At 35.6% G+C, this 21724-nt stretch overlaps 3 protein-coding genes across 3 annotated transcripts; all 3 read left to right on the top strand.

The window, feature by feature from the left end:
• The first annotated feature begins 2086 nt into the window (after positions 1–2086).
• Positions 2087–5160, top strand: LOC111393241 (putative E3 ubiquitin-protein ligase XBAT31). The gene is made up of 8 exons (XM_023018681.1): positions 2087–2403; positions 2491–2550; positions 2656–2727; positions 2856–2977; positions 3345–3485; positions 3568–3675; positions 3993–4251; positions 4439–5160. Exons 1-8 carry the CDS (start codon positions 2224–2226, stop codon positions 4826–4828), a joined length of 1332 nt encoding a protein of 443 aa, XP_022874449.1. The 5' UTR covers positions 2087–2223; the 3' UTR covers positions 4829–5160.
• A 7431-nt stretch (positions 5161–12591) lies between these two features.
• LOC111393239 (putative E3 ubiquitin-protein ligase XBAT31) lies at positions 12592–15663 on the top strand. The gene is made up of 8 exons (XM_023018680.1): positions 12592–12906; positions 12994–13053; positions 13159–13230; positions 13359–13480; positions 13848–13988; positions 14071–14178; positions 14496–14754; positions 14942–15663. The coding sequence occupies exons 1-8, from the start codon at positions 12727–12729 to the stop codon at positions 15329–15331; spliced, it is 1332 nt and encodes a 443-aa protein (XP_022874448.1). The 5' UTR covers positions 12592–12726; the 3' UTR covers positions 15332–15663.
• Positions 15664–20929: 5266 nt separating this feature from the next.
• LOC111392220 lies at positions 20930–21490 on the top strand. Its single transcript, XM_023017512.1, has one exon. The coding sequence runs from the start codon at positions 20930–20932 to the stop codon at positions 21488–21490; it is 561 nt and encodes a 186-aa protein (XP_022873280.1).
• The last annotated feature ends 234 nt before the right edge of the window (positions 21491–21724 follow it).

The following is a 21724-nucleotide window of genomic DNA, read 5'->3' as shown; positions in this document are numbered from 1 at the left end:
AAATCTACACTTGTAAGTATATCACTCTTTAAACTTGCACAAGATATTTTTGGCTTTGACATGACAAGAAAATTTATTCAAATCCTTTTGCAAGATATTTTATTCTGATTTTCTTGAGTGAATAAATATAATTCATACACACGTGACAAAATAATTAATCTTATCTTGTACAATTATAGAAATATTTTTCTTAAGTAATTCAAAATCCTATTGAAAGGGAAAAGTTGAAATATTAGGAAATTATAAAATCAATGTTAGCTGCACGCGCATAAGCAATCCCAGTTCAATTTTCCAAGTTTATCACCTAGAATTATTAATATTATTACATTAATTTATTGGATTATTAACAAACTGATACCAGCAATTACTGATTAAAAAAAGTTTCCGGGTCAAGGATGGATACAAGATTGGTGAATTAGACTAGTAGGGTATGAAATTTCAACTTTGGCTAAGTTCATTTTACTTGCCAGAGAAAAACTTGAATAAACTTTCTCAAAAAAGAGCTATTATTAAAAAACATTAAGCCCCCGTTTGGTTCCATTTTTTACTCATTAAAATGAAAAATATGTTCGTTATCCATCACATCAAGTCACCATATTCGACTTTCTATTTCTTGTGTGGGGTCCGTAACAATTATATTTTTCATTCTCATTTTTACATTAACGTATACTAAACGGGGCCTAAGCTTCATGTGCACTTGACCTACAACGTCGTTATTCTTTTCAATCTCTAATCGAGATAGGGATGGGGCGGGCATCCTTGGGATTGATTAATTCCATCCCATTGTCAATTTTAATCGCAACGAAACAAATGCATTTACATACAAACACAAACTTATTTTTGAGATCTTCAAAAGCTATTCCATACGCTAGAAAGGAGTGGCGTCATAGGTAACCTCACTCCGTGCATCCTTCGGTTGTGAGCCCTCGCTTAGTGAGGCGCTAAGGGAAGGGCGTAGATCATTAAAAGTTATGTATTAAATATTAAATTCTTGTTTGAACCCTATTTTACGAAAATTCATTTTTAACCACACATTTTTTAATAAAATAATTTTATACGTAAATCGAATTTTTGTTCTTCTTTTTTAAACAAACATTCTTCACAAAATACTAATTTAAAATATATTTTCCCTCAAAATAGGCTCAAACAAGCTATAATTAAAATCAATTTTATAACGTTATTTGAATCATACCGACATACCCTACGTTGAACATTCTAATAAGAGTATGAAAGCTTGGAATTTGGACAAAGCGCAAACACCAATCAATGCTCATCAAACGTTGACTCACACAAATGTTGAGGAACATTGTAAGTAGAGGTCCCTACCTTATTCATATTGTGCAAATAAATTCTCAACCTTTAACTCATAGCATTCTCATTCTCCATATTTCCTATTTGCTGCAATTTAGTCCTTTATGTACCCGTTACTGTTAAACCATGTTATGAAAATTAGATGAGACAATTCGACTGAAAATGGAGGAATGATTTTAAAATCTTGCCGAATTATGAGTAAAAAACGAATTTTTAGATTCCTTTAAAACTTAAAAGAACCCAAGTAGAAGTGATAGGCTCACCACAAAAATCGATTGATTCACCCTCATTTATTAATTAATTTTAATTCTTGATTCTTTTAAATATTTTTGGGTCTTTGTCTCGGTCCTTTCTTAAATTACTAGTTGATAGATCATCCGATTTTTACATGTTGCATGATATGATCAAAGTAAACAAGTGTTAAGCATGAGCTATTTCAAAAATAGTAATTTTTATGAAATCCGTTGATAAGGACTAAATCTTCCATAAAATATGAATTGCAAATTATGTGAATGATAAAAATTAAATCTTAAGGTTCTATTTGCACAAAACTCATAGTGAGAGACCTTCGCTGCAATTTTCACCGCACATTATCAACTGCAAATGTGTGAAACTGAGCTCTATTCTATTATTTTGGGAATCCAACTGTCCGAAAAATATCTGACTGCTGCCCGCTGTCCCACCTTGTTACTGACACGGTCAGTTACCCGCCCTTTTCCCCTGCCCTTCCCGGGCAGCTCCAAGCTTCCTAAACCCACATAAATATATGAATCAATATATGAAGCACTCTCCTATTCCGCCACCCCCACTGCCACTTTCCACGGCGGTGCATGATTCCCGGTGGAGGTGCTCCACCACCTACATATCCATACACAATCCCAATTACAATATTTATAAATCTTTAAAGGGATAATGGGTCAGGGGCTGAGTTGCAGGACCAGTGAGGAGCAGGCGCTGTTCAGTGCTGTGCAGTTGGGGGATTTTGAGACCGTTGAGGCTGTTTTGGAAAGGGAACCAACTCTTATTAATCGCTCTACAGTGTATGATCGCCACTCTGCTTTGCATATCGCTGCAGCTAATGGCCAAATCGAGGTGGGCTTCTTCGTAATTTTCTTTGTTCATGAAATTTTGATGTTTTTCTCATTTCTGGTTTTGATTTGTCGGATTTGGGGATTTCAGATTCTTTCTATGCTTTTGGACCGATCTGTCAATCCCGATTTATTGAATCGCCACAAGCAGGTGTGTTCATCTTGATCTCTTCGAAATGGCTGTAAATATTTGATTTGATCTTGTTATTGATTCTTGAGAATTAATATCTGATATATGTTTGATTGGTCAATTTAGACTCCATTGATGTTGGCTGCAATGCATGGAAAGATCTCCTGTGTGAAAAAACTCATTGAAGCTGGGGCAAATGTATGCTTTTTACCAATCACTTATCTTCTCTATCGAGGCATTTTCAAGTAGTCTGTCCTTATATATATGCATTTACATGTGTGTTGGTGTTTCATAATTGATGGGGCTAATGTTGAATATTGGGCCAGATTTTAATGTTTGATTCACTAAATGGAAGGACCTGCTTGCACTATGCTGCCTACTATGGTCATTCTGATTGCCTTCAAGCTATTCTTATGACTGCTCGCACCTCCCAGGTTTCTATTTCTTGGTAGGTTTCTTGGTAAAGATTGACTTTACTTTGCTAGGACCTAAGCCGTAATCTCAAGATAGCGATATTGAGTAAAGTGGAATCAGAGGCACATGAATTTATAATGGTTCACCCTGGACTTGAAAGTCATGTCCATCCATTTATTCAGGTTTCAACTCTCGAATCCTAAAAAATATTCTTTTCATATGTCAGAATATTAGGACAGCCTAACATGTATGGAATATCCAATATAGTGTTGAACCCAAAATACACCTAAAAATTAACACTGTAGTTTACAATTGAATATATTGTGTTTGGCATTATTTTCCTCTTGAATTAGTATCCCATTTGCTCTCTAGAATTCCGTGTACTTTGATTTGATTTACAGGGGATATGCTCGTTTTGTGAATATTAGAGATGGCAAAGGAGCAACCCCTCTGCACTTGGCTGCCCGTCAAAGACGGCCTGAATGTGTTCATATATTACTAGACAATAGCTCTCTTGTCTGTGCTTCAACCAGTGGATATGGGTAATCTTATTATCATGACTTTTGTAGACTGTCCCTTGGCTTGTGTCAAGCAAATTTTAAATTGATAATTTCTTGTTGACAGCTTTCCAGGCAGCACTGCCCTTCATTTGGCTGCAAGAGGTGGTTCTCTTGATTGCATCCGCGAATTGTTGGCTTGGGGTGCTGATCGACTTCAAAGAGATGCATCAGGGTATCTATTTCTTATTTAATTTTCCGTACTAAGTGTATCCATATTGATTCAGCTGGAGCATTTGTCACACACTAATAAAATTCTTACTTCGTCATTTAACATTTTTGAAATGCTTATGGAGTTTTAGAACAATAATATTTGGTTTTCTTGTCGAAGTAATGAATTTTGCTTTTATCATATGTCAGAACAGAAGTTAGAGTGCAAAACAAAGTCTCCATCTGTCTCGATTATATAAACTTTTGATAATTTTTTTCTTCAGAGAAATGACTTTCAGTAGTCGTAGATCTAATATTATAGCCCTCATGAACATGATTTAGGAGAATACCTTATGTAGTGGCTCTACGGCATCACCATGGAGCATGTGCAGCTTTGCTGAATCCTTCTTCCGCAGAGCCTCTTGTCTGGCCGTGGCCTTTGAAGTTCATAAGCGAGCTTAATCAGGAGGCAAAAGCTCTGTTGGAACGTGCCTTAATGGAGGCTAACAGAGAGAGGGAAAAGGCCGTCCTAAAAGGAACAGTTTATTCACTATCATCTCCCTCGCATTCTGAATCTGGGCTTGATGACAATGTATCTGAGGTGATTGTCCTCTCTTTATCATCAATATATCTTTCTAATGAATTTGAACTGTCTATTGTTTGATGGGACTATTCTTTCTCTAGATTCTTGCTTAAATGATGCTTAAAATGAACATCAATATATCTTTTGGTTTATTGCAAACCCCTTGTAAGAAAAACTAGGATAATTTGGAGACAATCTCGTGCAGGCTAGTGATACAGATCTTTGCTGCATATGTTTTGATCAAGTATGTACAATTGAGGTTCAAGAATGTGGCCACCAAATGTGCGCACAATGCACAGTGGCCTTGTGCTGCCATAACAAGCCCAGCCCAACAACGGCATGTCCTTCCATACTAGTTTGCCCATTTTGCAGAAGTAACATTATTCAGCTGATTGTTGCCAAGGTTAAACACGACAGTGAAACCGACCATGACGTCAACTCCTCAAAGCCGAGAAGGTCTAGAAGGTCCCGGAACTTCAGTGAGGGCAGTAGCAGTTTCAAGGGTTTATCGACAGTAGGCTCGTTTGGGAAAATGGGCTGTGGCTCGGGCAGAATTGCTGCTGAAAATGAATTTCTTGATAAGCCAGAGCCTTGATACATAGTCCACATTTGCATCAAGAATTTGTAGATTTGGGAAATAAGCAAATGCAAGTATATTATTTGTGTGGTTGGTTTCACTAGTATTACGTCGACTTAAGAAGATTAGAGTTTTTCAATAGGAAGAATTCTTTTTCGGTTTTTATTAAGATTTAAATATTCTTAATTGTGTGGTGGTACCTTGTAAAGTAAACATGAGATCGAAGCAAGTGATGCAACAAGTTTGATCCCACCTAATGTTTGTATTATTGTATTCAATGTTGTTCCTTGTAAGAAACAAGTGAGAAAAAATAAAAACCAATAATTTGGGAGAAGATTGGAATTGTTCAACTGATGCTTCTCATGTGATCATTGTCCCTCTTTTGGTTTAATGTTTTTGTATTGTCCTCTCATATTCTGGTTATACATATTCAGACAGTAAGATAAGGTTTACCTATCATGGGACCCGGAGACACTGATTAACCTCAATGCTGCCACGTGGTTAGATATTATCAACTCTAATGCATGATTGGTATCCATGATTTGAGCAAGGCTTTGTGAACTTGGTAAGAAACTCATTTTCCATTCGATTAAGGTGAAAGAGCGTCGTTTCCTTCTTACCCGAGTTCCTAATTTTAGCGATTGGGATTCCTCTGGGGTTTTAGCCTTATTATAAGGGTCTGTGTTCACCTTGTGCTCGTAGATTTATTTCATGTCTCTAGCAAGTTACTCGATTGGTTCTACATAGATTTATTTAATGTCTCTAGCAAGTTACTAGTTTGGTTCTACATTCAACTTAAAGTGTCGATAAGATTGATGTCTTAAGTTGTGAAGAAAACACGAGAGAAATCCTTGAGAATCTAGATGAGCATGTACTCTCTCAAAAGTTGATAGTATGAATAGGTACAATCATGATTATTATACAAAAAAGTTGATTATATTTAAGAGTTAAGTTATCGTGCTTGAAGATTACCATCTATTGGAAAAAAAGGTAGCTGCGACTATTATCATGAGATGCTTTTACTTCTTTTATATTTTTTTGGTGTTATTGAAACGTGTACCCCTTGTTAATTTCTTGTTTTATGCCTATTCCTTTGCTTTATTTTCCTAAGGTCAAAAAGGCTGTTTGACTTAGTGACTTTGAAACAAGATGGCTGCGGTGGTGCCCTTTGGTGGACTTGAAGTCTGAAGGTGACATCTGGTGTGGGATAAAATGCTTCGTCTAAATGCAATCTGATGTTCGAGACCGGATAGGATGGACTAATTTTATATTTTTCTTTTTTATTTATTTATAACCAGTACTCAAATACACATTTTAAAGTTCAAATAATATATTATGATTGAAAGGTAAACAATAAGTGCCACAAAAGCTAAAAGTTGAACATCTTGATTTGCAAAAATAGCAATTTTATACAAATCGACGGTCATCATCAGTTTAGGTGACATTACAATGCAATAACAATGATCTACACAAGCAATAGATGGCATTATTTTAACTCGATTATTAGATATGCAGCTTCTAAACACAATCGAATACGTCCTCCTCGAATCGTCCTCCCATTGGGGCCGCCTTCAGTGGAGTTATTTCAAGGGTTTTTTTTGGTGTACATAACTTTTTATATATTAAGGTATCCCATACTCATATGCGATGGGGTTCATTCGAACAAAATATTAGAGTGGGCTCCATCCCATGTGAGTGTATGGATACTTTAATGTACAAAAAATTATGTATAAGTAGGTTTATCTTTATTTCAATTTCAAATAAATTGATCCTTGTCGGGATATGGCCACAATCAGTCCGACGATGCCACGGCAAGTCTCTGTATGATAATTGAAGAGTCTGATGTGGTAGCTTTTTAGTTACAATGGGACCTAATCTGACTTTATGATGTAGGAGACTCCTAATAAAGATGAAGATGCTAGAATGGATGGTTTCACTGTTACTTAGAAGAGACGATCAAGAAACGACTTCTACATTACTTATGCTGATGGGACACCACACAAGTAACAGATCTTACATACAATAATGCCTGTCAATTTTCAGGATGTAAGAGAAAAAAGCACTCATAGAAGGGAAATACTCATTCAGAGATTTTATTTTCAAATCTTGAATATAAGCTTATTCCTTGCTTTCAAGAACTTCCATTGAAGAATCAATTGGAGTATGTTTGGGTATGCTTTTAAGTGATTATAAATTATTGATTTTATGAAATGCGTGAATAACAAATATATTCGATTAGTTTAAACTATAATTTAAGCTTTGCCAAACATGCACGTGTACTATTACTTGTTCATCTAACACACTTTATACCATGTCACAAAACCGATGATGCCACTAACATTGCGGACTTGTTTTTCAAAGAAGTAGTGCGTTTGCATGGTGTTCCCAAAAGTATTGTGTCCGATAGGGATGTTAAGTTTCTTAGTCACTTTTGGCGGGTCTTGTGGAATAAGTTAAGCACGAAATTATTATTTTCTACAATTTGCCACCTACAAATCGATGGTCAAACTGAAGTAGTGAATAGAACAATGACACAACTATTGTGCATTGTGGTTAACAAAAATCTTAAGAATTGGGAAGAATGTTTGCCTTTCATTGAGTTTGCATATAATAGGGCCACGCATTCTACTACGTCGTTTTCACCATTTGAAATTGTTTATGGTTTTAATCCTTTAACACCTATGGATTTAATACATTTGCCTGTGAATGAATGAGGTAGCTTGGATGAGAAAAAGAAAGCTGAATTGGTGAAAACACTCCATGAAAAGGTAAGGGAACAAATAGAGAGGAAGAACAATCAACGCACAACACAAGCAAACAAAGGTCGGAAATATGTCACTTTCGAATCAGGAGATTGGGTTTGGGTGTATTTCAGAAAAGAGCGATTCCCAGAGCAAAGAAAATCAAAGTTATTGTCACGAGGAGATGGACCGTTCCAAGTGATTGAGAAGATCAACGACAACACTTATAAGATATATCTTTCAGGTGAGTATAGTGTTTATGCAACTTTCAATGTTTCTGACTTATCTCTTTTCGATGTAGGTGCAAATTCGAGGTCAAATCTTTTCGAAGAGGGAGGGGATGACGTGATCCAGGAAGCACAAGTACCAAAGTCAAGTCCAGAGTTGAGCTCGAGGAAAGATCCGTTGATAATCGAGGGGCCGATGACGCGATCGAGGGCCAAGCGCGTGAAAGAGGCGATGAGACTGCTCGTCAAAGCAACCGGTTGATGAAGCAATGTTCGAGATGCAAAATGGAGTAAGTTTCGTGTTGGGGATGAAGTTCGAAGAGTATTGGATCAACATATTTAAAGCTTAAGAAAACGGAGCTGGAGCATTAAACCATGCGGCCGCACAGGTCTAAAGTCCCGCGGTCGCATATACCCAGCAGAAGTCCCAAAGTCGCAGACCAATTGCACTATGCGACCGCGTGCTCTAAAGCTATGCGGCTGCATAGGCAAATTCCGAGGCGAATTTTTCCAAATTTCGCCTTTTTTTCCTTATTTTAATAGAATTTCGTTATTAGTAGATTTTTACCATATTAGGCTATTGTGAACGAATTTTGTATTATTCTTAGATATTTTTCCTAGTTTACTTAGGTTCTCTAGAATAATATAAATACTTTATTCCTTATTGTAAAACATTACAACTCTTATATTATTGAATATTATTCGTGAGGCATTAATTGCTTTCTCTCGTTCTTCGTTGAACAGCTTGTGAACTTATCAAGATTAATCTTGTGATGTTCAAATCAACCGGGTGAGATTCATTTAAATTGTGTAATCAAGAGGTCCGTATATTGTCGGCGATTCGAGTTGCTTGGTTCCAGTTTATTGGGTTTAATCCAAAATCTTGTCTTTGATTTTCTTGGGTTTGATTCTCAATTTGTTGTTGGTTTGGTAGTGATCGTGCTACGCGGGTTCGCATCAACAACTTTTTCAAATCAGTTCTCTCTAACATGGTTCGTCGTTTATCGATTAAGAAGACGTTTGTGCTTGACTATCTATTTAGAATTTACTTTATTCATAAAATTGATTTTTGACAATATAAATACTTGTGTCGCAATGTACATAAAAAATTGTACACATATCATACACTTCAAATATTACTTGCAAACTCAAAACTTGTGTTATAATGCCTTAGTTAGCACGAAATCCACGTAATGTACATTAAATTTTATACATATTACATACACCCAAATATTATGTGCAAATTCAAAACTCGTATGATAACACTTAGTTAGCACGTAGTGTGCCTTGATAGTAGGATGGACGCGGTTCGATTTGGACGGTTTGTGCTATATTTTCAACTCAAACCATTTTTAGCGGTTTGAAATTTTTTCAAACCAAATCAAACCATTTTATTTTTCAAACCAAATCAAACCAAAACATAATTTACGGTTTGATTCGGTTTTAATTCGCGGTTTGCCTTTCGACATTATAATAATGTATTGAACTAATAGAACGAATACATATTTCTTCATTTTTACTTACTCTTTCTTGTTTGACATTCACATTGTTATATAACGGTTGGTAAATATAGAGTTACATTCTATTATTATAGTTTAGTTAAAACTCTTTTTTATTTTTCTAATGAGATGTAAAGTAAAAGGTAGTAGTACTAGTTAGAGAACTTTAACATTTTTCATACAATCAATACGCTTCGTCATTCGTTCTTTTCAAATAAAAAACAAGTTCATTAATTATCTAAGCACACAAACAATCATTTTTCTATCTAAACCACAACTTACAAATGTATAATAAGTTAAAAAAAAATTAAAGAAAGAACAAAGAAAAATGGCTTAAATAAAAATCTAAGACTTATCGAAAGAGAAGAGAGAAAGAGGCGATTCAAGAAAATATTAGTAGACTAACAGGTAAAGGCGACTGGTGATTCGTTCAGCGGTGGTAGACAAGCGTCAAATGTTAGGAAAATAAGAGCTTATGTTAGGGTTTCTGAAACTTTGGACGTGATTTACTGATGTGGTTTTATTAAGGCCCCGTTTGATATACATTAATGAAAAAATGAGAATGAAAAATATAGTAGAGATAGAAAATCAAATATGGTGATTTGATGTGATGGATAACGGTCATATTTTTCATTTTAATGAGCAAATAATGTGAATCAAACGGGGGCTAAATTATGATTTGGATTGCTAAATTTTTTTTTTCATTTCATGTGATTTTGGAATAATTTTAGTTTAGTTTAGATATCAAGCGATGACATGTGTCGTGAACCTATTAAATCATATGTCAATAATGATGAACCTAATTTACTTTCTATGATTATTTCAATAAGTTAGTTGTAATTTGTATTGTTAAATTGGTTTTTTATTTTGAAAAGTGAAAACTGTAAGATTTTTAAGATAATAAAATTATTTTTTTAATTAAAAAATTTAAAAACGGTTCGGTTCGATTTTGTGCGGTTTTTGAAAATCAAAACCTAAACCAAACTATTTTGAAACGATTTGGTTCGGTTTGAGAAAAAAGAAACCACGGGTCCACGTGGACCCGAACCAACGGTTTCCACTCAACGATTTCGATTCGATTTGTAATTTCGAAATTTTTTTGTGGAGCCCTACTTGATAGGTACATTTCAACCAGCTTTAGCACGTATATCTGTCGACATAAAAGGGCTAACTGCAGACCACATTTAAAAGTGACTCAAAAGCTGCGTGGCCCTTTTTCAATTCACAAATCTACACTTGTAAGTATATCACTCTTTAAACTTGCACAAGATATTTTTGGCTTTGACATGACAAGAAAATTTATTCAAATCCTTTTGCAAGATATTTTATTCTGATTTTCTTGAGTGAATAAATATAATTCATACACACGTGACAAAATAATTAATCTTATCTTGTACAATTATAGAAATATTTTTCTTAAGTAATTCAAAATCCTATTGAAAGGGAAAAGTTGAAATATTAGGAAATTATAAAATCAATGTTAGCTGCACGCGCATAAGCAATCCCAGTTCAATTTTCCAAGTTTATCACCTAGAATTATTAATATTATTACATTAATTTATTGGATTATTAACAAACTGATACCAGCAATTACTGATTAAAAAAAGTTTCCGGGTCAAGGATGGATACAAGATTGGTGAATTAGACTAGTAGGGTATGAAATTTCAACTTTGGCTAAGTTCATTTTACTTGCCAGAGAAAAACTTGAATAAACTTTCTCAAAAAAGAGCTATTATTAAAAAACATTAAGCCCCCGTTTGGTTCCATTTTTTACTCATTAAAATGAAAAATATGTTCGTTATCCATCACATCAAGTCACCATATTCGACTTTCTATTTCTTGTGTGGGGTCCGTAACAATTATATTTTTCATTCTCATTTTTACATTAACGTATACTAAACGGGGCCTAAGCTTCATGTGCACTTGACCTACAACGTCGTTATTCTTTTCAATCTCTAATCGAGATAGGGATGGGGCGGGCATCCTTGGGATTGATTAATTCCATCCCATTGTCAATTTTAATCGCAACGAAACAAATGCATTTACATACAAACACAAACTTATTTTTGAGATCTTCAAAAGCTATTCCATACGCTAGAAAGGAGTGGCGTCATAGGTAACCTCACTCCGTGCATCCTTCGGTTGTGAGCCCTCGCTTAGTGAGGCGCTAAGGGAAGGGCGTAGATCATTAAAAGTTATGTATTAAATATTAAATTCTTGTTTGAGCCCTATTTTACGAAAATTCATTTTTAACCACACATTTTTTAATAAAATAATTTTATACGTAAATCGAATTTTTGTTCTTCTTTTTTAAACAAACATTCTTCACAAAATACTAATTTAAAATATATTTTCCCTCAAAATAGGCTCAAACAAGCTATAATTAAAATCAATTTTATAACGTTATTTGAATCATACCGACATACCCTACGTTGAACATTCTAATAAGAGTATGAAAGCTTGGAATTTGGACAAAGCGCAAACACCAATCAATGCTCATCAAACGTTGACTCACACAAATGTTGAGGAACATTGTAAGTAGAGGTCCCTACCTTATTCATATTGTGCAAATAAATTCTCAACCTTTAACTCATAGCATTCTCATTCTCCATATTTCCTATTTGCTGCAATTTAGTCCTTTATGTACCCGTTACTGTTAAACCATGTTATGAAAATTAGATGAGACAATTCGACTGAAAATGGAGGAATGATTTTAAAATCTTGCCGAATTATGAGTAAAAAACGAATTTTTAGATTCCTTTAAAACTTAAAAGAACCCAAGTAGAAGTGATAGGCTCACCACAAAAATCGATTGATTCACCCTCATTTATTAATTAATTTTAATTCTTGATTCTTTTAAATATTTTTGGGTCTTTGTCTCGGTCCTTTCTTAAATTACTAGTTGATAGATCATCCGATTTTTACATGTTGCATGATATGATCAAAGTAAACAAGTGTTAAGCATGAGCTATTTCAAAAATAGTAATTTTTATGAAATCCGTTGATAAGGACTAAATCTTCCATAAAATATGAATTGCAAATTATGTGAATGATAAAAATTAAATCTTAAGGTTCTATTTGCACAAAACTCATAGTGAGAGACCTTCGCTGCAATTTTCACCGCACATTATCAACTGCAAATGTGTGAAACTGAGCTCTATTCTATTATTTTGGGAATCCAACTGTCCGAAAAATATCTGACTGCTGCCCGCTGTCCCACCTTGTTACTGACACGGTCAGTTACCCGCCCTTTTCCCCTGCCCTTCCCGGGCAGCTCCAAGCTTCCTAAACCCACATAAATATATGAATCAATATATGAAGCACTCTCCTATTCCGCCACCCCCACTGCCACTTTCCACGGCGGTGCATGATTCCCGGTGGAGGTGCTCCACCACCTACATATCCATACACAATCCCAATTACAATATTTATAAATCTTTAAAGGGATAATGGGTCAGGGGCTGAGTTGCAGGACCAGTGAGGAGCAGGCGCTGTTCAGTGCTGTGCAGTTGGGGGATTTTGAGACCGTTGAGGCTGTTTTGGAAAGGGAACCAACTCTTATTAATCGCTCTACAGTGTATGATCGCCACTCTGCTTTGCATATCGCTGCAGCTAATGGCCAAATCGAGGTGGGCTTCTTCGTAATTTTCTTTGTTCATGAAATTTTGATGTTTTTCTCATTTCTGGTTTTGATTTGTCGGATTTGGGGATTTCAGATTCTTTCTATGCTTTTGGACCGATCTGTCAATCCCGATTTATTGAATCGCCACAAGCAGGTGTGTTCATCTTGATCTCTTCGAAATGGCTGTAAATATTTGATTTGATCTTGTTATTGATTCTTGAGAATTAATATCTGATATATGTTTGATTGGTCAATTTAGACTCCATTGATGTTGGCTGCAATGCATGGAAAGATCTCCTGTGTGAAAAAACTCATTGAAGCTGGGGCAAATGTATGCTTTTTACCAATCACTTATCTTCTCTATCGAGGCATTTTCAAGTAGTCTGTCCTTATATATATGCATTTACATGTGTGTTGGTGTTTCATAATTGATGGGGCTAATGTTGAATATTGGGCCAGATTTTAATGTTTGATTCACTAAATGGAAGGACCTGCTTGCACTATGCTGCCTACTATGGTCATTCTGATTGCCTTCAAGCTATTCTTATGACTGCTCGCACCTCCCAGGTTTCTATTTCTTGGTAGGTTTCTTGGTAAAGATTGACTTTACTTTGCTAGGACCTAAGCCGTAATCTCAAGATAGCGATATTGAGTAAAGTGGAATCAGAGGCACATGAATTTATAATGGTTCACCCTGGACTTGAAAGTCATGTCCATCCATTTATTCAGGTTTCAACTCTCGAATCCTAAAAAATATTCTTTTCATATGTCAGAATATTAGGACAGCCTAACATGTATGGAATATCCAATATAGTGTTGAACCCAAAATACACCTAAAAATTAACACTGTAGTTTACAATTGAATATATTGTGTTTGGCATTATTTTCCTCTTGAATTAGTATCCCATTTGCTCTCTAGAATTCCGTGTACTTTGATTTGATTTACAGGGGATATGCTCGTTTTGTGAATATTAGAGATGGCAAAGGAGCAACCCCTCTGCACTTGGCTGCCCGTCAAAGACGGCCTGAATGTGTTCATATATTACTAGACAATAGCTCTCTTGTCTGTGCTTCAACCAGTGGATATGGGTAATCTTATTATCATGACTTTTGTAGACTGTCCCTTGGCTTGTGTCAAGCAAATTTTAAATTGATAATTTCTTGTTGACAGCTTTCCAGGCAGCACTGCCCTTCATTTGGCTGCAAGAGGTGGTTCTCTTGATTGCATCCGCGAATTGTTGGCTTGGGGTGCTGATCGACTTCAAAGAGATGCATCAGGGTATCTATTTCTTATTTAATTTTCCGTACTAAGTGTATCCATATTGATTCAGCTGGAGCATTTGTCACACACTAATAAAATTCTTACTTCGTCATTTAACATTTTTGAAATGCTTATGGAGTTTTAGAACAATAATATTTGGTTTTCTTGTCGAAGTAATGAATTTTGCTTTTATCATATGTCAGAACAGAAGTTAGAGTGCAAAACAAAGTCTCCATCTGTCTCGATTATATAAACTTTTGATAATTTTTTTCTTCAGAGAAATGACTTTCAGTAGTCGTAGATCTAATATTATAGCCCTCATGAACATGATTTAGGAGAATACCTTATGTAGTGGCTCTACGGCATCACCATGGAGCATGTGCAGCTTTGCTGAATCCTTCTTCCGCAGAGCCTCTTGTCTGGCCGTGGCCTTTGAAGTTCATAAGCGAGCTTAATCAGGAGGCAAAAGCTCTGTTGGAACGTGCCTTAATGGAGGCTAACAGAGAGAGGGAAAAGGCCGTCCTAAAAGGAACAGTTTATTCACTATCATCTCCCTCGCATTCTGAATCTGGGCTTGATGACAATGTATCTGAGGTGATTGTCCTCTCTTTATCATCAATATATCTTTCTAATGAATTTGAACTGTCTATTGTTTGATGGGACTATTCTTTCTCTAGATTCTTGCTTAAATGATGCTTAAAATGAACATCAATATATCTTTTGGTTTATTGCAAACCCCTTGTAAGAAAAACTAGGATAATTTGGAGACAATCTCGTGCAGGCTAGTGATACAGATCTTTGCTGCATATGTTTTGATCAAGTATGTACAATTGAGGTTCAAGAATGTGGCCACCAAATGTGCGCACAATGCACAGTGGCCTTGTGCTGCCATAACAAGCCCAGCCCAACAACGGCATGTCCTTCCATACTAGTTTGCCCATTTTGCAGAAGTAACATTATTCAGCTGATTGTTGCCAAGGTTAAACACGACAGTGAAACCGACCATGACGTCAACTCCTCAAAGCCGAGAAGGTCTAGAAGGTCCCGGAACTTCAGTGAGGGCAGTAGCAGTTTCAAGGGTTTATCGACAGTAGGCTCGTTTGGGAAAATGGGCTGTGGCTCGGGCAGAATTGCTGCTGAAAATGAATTTCTTGATAAGCCAGAGCCTTGATACATAGTCCACATTTGCATCAAGAATTTGTAGATTTGGGAAATAAGCAAATGCAAGTATATTATTTGTGTGGTTGGTTTCACTAGTATTACGTCGACTTAAGAAGATTAGAGTTTTTCAATAGGAAGAATTCTTTTTCGGTTTTTATTAAGATTTAAATATTCTTAATTGTGTGGTGGTACCTTGTAAAGTAAACATGAGATCGAAGCAAGTGATGCAACAAGTTTGATCCCACCTAATGTTTGTATTATTGTATTCAATGTTGTTCCTTGTAAGAAACAAGTGAGAAAAAATAAAAACCAATAATTTGGGAGAAGATTGGAATTGTTCAACTGATGCTTCTCATGTGATCATTGTCCCTCTTTTGGTTTAATGTTTTTGTATTGTCCTCTCATATTCTGGTTATACATATTCAGACAGTAAGATAAGGTTTACCTATCATGGGACCCGGAGACACTGATTAACCTCAATGCTGCCACGTGGTTAGATATTATCAACTCTAATGCATGATTGGTATCCATGATTTGAGCAAGGCTTTGTGAACTTGGTAAGAAACTCATTTTCCATTCGATTAAGGTGAAAGAGCGTCGTTTCCTTCTTACCCGAGTTCCTAATTTTAGCGATTGGGATTCCTCTGGGGTTTTAGCCTTATTATAAGGGTCTGTGTTCACCTTGTGCTCGTAGATTTATTTCATGTCTCTAGCAAGTTACTCGATTGGTTCTACATAGATTTATTTAATGTCTCTAGCAAGTTACTAGTTTGGTTCTACATTCAACTTAAAGTGTCGATAAGATTGATGTCTTAAGTTGTGAAGAAAACACGAGAGAAATCCTTGAGAATCTAGATGAGCATGTACTCTCTCAAAAGTTGATAGTATGAATAGGTACAATCATGATTATTATACAAAAAAGTTGATTATATTTAAGAGTTAAGTTATCGTGCTTGAAGATTACCATCTATTGGAAAAAAAGGTAGCTGCGACTATTATCATGAGATGCTTTTACTTCTTTTATATTTTTTTGGTGTTATTGAAACGTGTACCCCTTGTTAATTTCTTGTTTTATGCCTATTCCTTTGCTTTATTTTCCTAAGGTCAAAAAGGCTGTTTGACTTAGTGACTTTGAAACAAGATGGCTGCGGTGGTGCCCTTTGGTGGACTTGAAGTCTGAAGGTGACATCTGGTGTGGGATAAAATGCTTCGTCTAAATGCAATCTGATGTTCGAGACCGGATAGGATGGACTAATTTTATATTTTTCTTTTTTATTTATTTATAACCAGTACTCAAATACACATTTTAAAGTTCAAATAATATATTATGATTGAAAGGTAAACAATAAGTGCCACAAAAGCTAAAAGTTGAACATCTTGATTTGCAAAAATAGCAATTTTATACAAATCGACGGTCATCATCAGTTTAGGTGACATTACAATGCAATAACAATGATCTACACAAGCAATAGATGGCATTATTTTAACTCGATTATTAGATATGCAGCTTCTAAACACAATCGAATACGTCCTCCTCGAATCGTCCTCCCATTGGGGCCGCCTTCAGTGGAGTTATTTCAAGGGTTTTTTTTGGTGTACATAACTTTTTATATATTAAGGTATCCCATACTCATATGCGATGGGGTTCATTCGAACAAAATATTAGAGTGGGCTCCATCCCATGTGAGTGTATGGATACTTTAATGTACAAAAAATTATGTATAAGTAGGTTTATCTTTATTTCAATTTCAAATAAATTGATCCTTGTCGGGATATGGCCACAATCAGTCCGACGATGCCACGGCAAGTCTCTGTATGATAATTGAAGAGTCTGATGTGGTAGCTTTTTAGTTACAATGGGACCTAATCTGACTTTATGATGTAGGAGACTCCTAATAAAGATGAAGATGCTAGAATGGATGGTTTCACTGTTACTTAGAAGAGACGATCAAGAAACGACTTCTACATTACTTATGCTGATGGGACACCACACAAGTAACAGATCTTACATACAATAATGCCTGTCAATTTTCAGGATGTAAGAGAAAAAAGCACTCATAGAAGGGAAATACTCATTCAGAGATTTTATTTTCAAATCTTGAATATAAGCTTATTCCTTGCTTTCAAGAACTTCCATTGAAGAATCAATTGGAGTATGTTTGGGTATGCTTTTAAGTGATTATAAATTATTGATTTTATGAAATGCGTGAATAACAAATATATTCGATTAGTTTAAACTATAATTTAAGCTTTGCCAAACATGCACGTGTACTATTACTTGTTCATCTAACATCCTTTTTGTTCTAATATCCATCATCCAGGTAAAAATGGCCGCGTCGGGCTAGCACAATTTTTCTTCAAGCGGCCCAGTAGCTCGGCCGCTATTTTCAAGACAGGTTTACATTTTCGTAAAAAATTGACAATCCAGCCCGACCCGATTCAGGCTGACTATTGCCCCTAATCAAGAATCATATGTAAATATACTATAGACACGATAATATCATCGATCGTGAACCTGTGAACTTTCGCCCCTCATCAAGAGATCCACATGTACCCGCCTGGTCAAGTTAAGGAAGCAGTTTAATGTTGTAAAACTACACAAGTTATACACAAAAAGGTACATGAGCATTATCCTTTCGCTGTCAGGGACTCCTTCAGATTGCTCAGAATTCCCTTGTCATGTGGATTCTTCAACTGAAGGCCAATTTGGGGTTGTCCAAGACAAAAATGGTGGGAGGAAGAACAAAATTAGAGCATAACACCATATCATGGAAAAGAGTTCTAGTGAATTACCTGCATCAGAGAGAACCTTATCGTGGAATTCTGGATACGTCTTCCAATTTATCTGCAAAAATGAATTTTTAGGTCACCAAATACATCCACACAACACAAGTAATCACAATATATCGGCTGAACTCGGATAAACAAATGGCCGAATCACAAAGAGCAACAATATAATAGTAAGTTTAGCCGGACACTTCAGCTTTTAGTAAATTTGTCATCGCTACACGTTTGTTTTCAAACATGTTTGAACAAGTTCCTTTTTATTTACTCGCAAGTAAAAATTATACTTATTTTCAAGCAGTTTGAACAAGTTACCTTTTCTTTACTTTTTAAGTAAAAATTACATATTTTCAAGCTAACTCTTGCCTTACTTTCAATAGCTTATTTATTTCCAAATTAGATACATTAAAAAACTTCTTATTTACTTACAAGTAAACTTATTTTATAACTAAATATTTTGAGCTTAGCCAAACAAGCTCGCAGTATGATTTTCCACCTTGATTGACACTCATCTCCTTTACAAATATATGATCCTTTTGAAGAGATCTTACATAAAAGGGGGATAGAAATCTAAATGGAGACTGCAGTTCAGAATAAAATAGTCTTTAGGATGAAATTCAAGGGAGATTTCTCCATTTTCATATGCACCTTATTTCTCAATTAACCAATAAAATACTCAGCAAGGGCCAGGTTCAAAATATGTAAAATGAAACTCACTTCCAGAACTCCGAATCCGAACATGTACTTGATGTGGAAAACTTACCCCATCTCACATCCCTCCATATATCCATCCATTACCAACTTCTTATTGATGGTAACCCCATCCCGTCCCTAAGAAAATTAAAATAAAGTGTAAATTATTAAAAAAGAAGAACGCGTCATGACCTAGATTCAACCCAAAAGAGACATGGGAAGTACTTTAATTTCCAAATGTAAGAGCGTAAAATCCCTTATCCGATTTTTTAATTTATAAATATAGAATTTACCCATGCACTCATCAGTTTTGATGTTAAAACATGCACAATACAAATGCCACATAAGAAAGACAACCTACAAAGTTCACCAAGAATTATTATCAGATGACAACATAAGCCATTTTTTCTCTCAACGTTTTCTGTTAACGCGTCATTCAAAAACCCTGATCCGTTGATACATAGAGGGAGTAGAAAAAAGGGGCACCTGCCAAAGAACTTGAAACAGAGAAAACAACATTGTACTAATGGCCAAACTTCTCGAAGCAGCAGTCTACAGAATCAACATAAAGACAACATTTTGAGACTATACCATGCAAAAGTACAGTCACAAAAAGCTAGATAGTAGTGCATACACAAGAATAGATCAAGAAATAATGCAATCACAAGTGCAACAGGAGGATTAAACTAGAAAGTAACAACATACCACCCTTTTAATACCATCCAAGGTCTGAAATCTTGCAGCAACTACAATTCAGGAGAACAACGAAAAGATTAACAGGCAAAAAACAAAAGAAAAACAATGAAGGATACCTTAGGAGTTGAACTTTCTTCAATCAGAATAATTGTACATGTTAAGGACTACAAACAGGTGTTTTTGGGCAACATAACCATATGAATTTTAAACCAGGGCCATATTCCCTCCCAAATAAAAATTGTCTTGGCCAGATACATACTGCTTTCAAACCACATTATTTTAGTATTTTACATCCATAATTTTATTTCTAGCATTCGGAAACTCCATTTTACAAAGGATTGCAAAAGCATTGGTCACTAATTTAAGGTTTTAATTTTCTAATGTTGGAGAAGCTCCAACATTCCTCTCACGCGAAACCTTCAATTTCATGTGGAAAGATCAAACAAAGGGACTGTTTTAAAGCCAAGGTTGAGGGATATTATGCTTACTGAAACTTGTTATAGCATTCCCAGTCACTACATAAAAGAAGTACACTTAACACAACAAAGAACAATATAAGTTGTAGAAGCACGAATACTGAGGACAATGATGAGGTTACAATGGCACGGACAAGAACAAAAGCTGAACCAAGAAACCCTCCTTCTAGTTTCTCATATCTGTTAAAGTGTTTTTATTTAAAATATTATTTCCTTATTTCTCCCTACGTGATATTCCCTAATTCTTCTCCAACACGCCTTCCTTCCATATTGTCAAATATTCAAATCATCTTTTCATAAATGTATTTTTGGTTATTTGATACATCAACAGAGCAGAAACAACAAACTTATACAGAGATGCACATGCAACATATGAAGCCTCAGATATTACAAATCCAGTAATGATCAGTACAAAGAGGAAATGATTCTTTTGACCTGCACGTGGACATCACTTCTCGTTACAATTATCTATTCAATTAGAACTCAATGTATGATGATTACAATAGTTTCATCTCCCAGACAATGTATCAGATGACCCAGGAAAGTCGTTATTACCTATACAGTTTCCAAAAGCTGGACAGTGGTGATCAAAACCGTTCACATATGCATCACGGTGCCTGCAATATCTACCCCTTTGTACAATCAAACCCTGTTGTTGAGCATGGAAGAAAGTTCGAGTACAATTATCAGAATATTCGGTTCTTTGTATATTATTCTTTGTATATTAATTAGTTAACAATTAGTTTTGTCCAGCTAGGAATCTGTTGTAACAGATTGTCACATTTTTTCTTCATTTTGCTGCCTATTTTTGTGTATATATAGAACTCTTGTATGTTGAAGAAATGCAAGGAATGAAATTCACATTTTCTCGTTTATTTCTGATATCGTATCAGAGCTAATATTTTCCATCTTTCATCTCCTACTTTAAGTTTTTTTATACTTCCTTCAACTCAATTCTAATGGAGCCAACACAATCCGAAGCTAGTTTTGAAATTCGATCATCTATTAGCAAAAGCTCCATTGATGATCCATCTAGCCCATACTTCCTTCACCACTCAGACAGCCCTGGATTAGTGCTCGTGTCACAGCAACTTACAGGAGAAAACCATGGCTCCTGGAGTCGCACCATGACCATTGCCCTCTCGGTGAAGAACAAGCTCTCCTTCATTGATGGTTCTATGAAGGAACCAGAATTCACATATTCGGATCTGAATAATGCTTGGATTCGGAACAATAACATAGTCATATCCTGGATTCTCAATTCCGTCTCAAAGGAAATTTCAGCGAGTGTAATTTATGCAAGTATAGCCTATGAAATTTGGAACGACCTCAAGGAGAGGTTTCAGCAAAGCAATGGACCGAGAATTTTCCAATTAAGAAAGGATCTGATAAATCTAAATCAAGATCAAAATAGTGTGAGTACTTATTTCACTAAACTCAAAACGTTGTGGGAGGAGTTAGCAATTTCAGACCCAATTGTAACTGTGGAAAATGCAGTTGTGGAGGAGTTAAGGAAATGAATAAATATTTTCAAATGGAGTATATCATGAACTTTCTTATGGGTCTACACGAATCGTTCTCTCAGACTAGGGGACAAATTCTGTTGATGGATCCCTTACCACCCATCAACAAAGTGTTTGAGTTGATCACTCAGGAAGAAAATCAGAGGAAATTGAATGCACAATCATTTGGAAATGATGCAAACGGTGCAGCAGTCTTTGCCGTGAAATCTGATATTGCAAGATCGACGAGAA

The sequence above is a fragment of the Olea europaea genome, chromosome 4, assembly GCF_002742605.1.
Source record: "Olea europaea var. sylvestris chromosome 4, O_europaea_v1, whole genome shotgun sequence".
In the NCBI taxonomy this organism is placed as follows: Eukaryota; Viridiplantae; Streptophyta; class Magnoliopsida; order Lamiales; family Oleaceae; genus Olea; species Olea europaea.
This window is presented reverse-complemented; position numbering and strand designations above follow the sequence as displayed.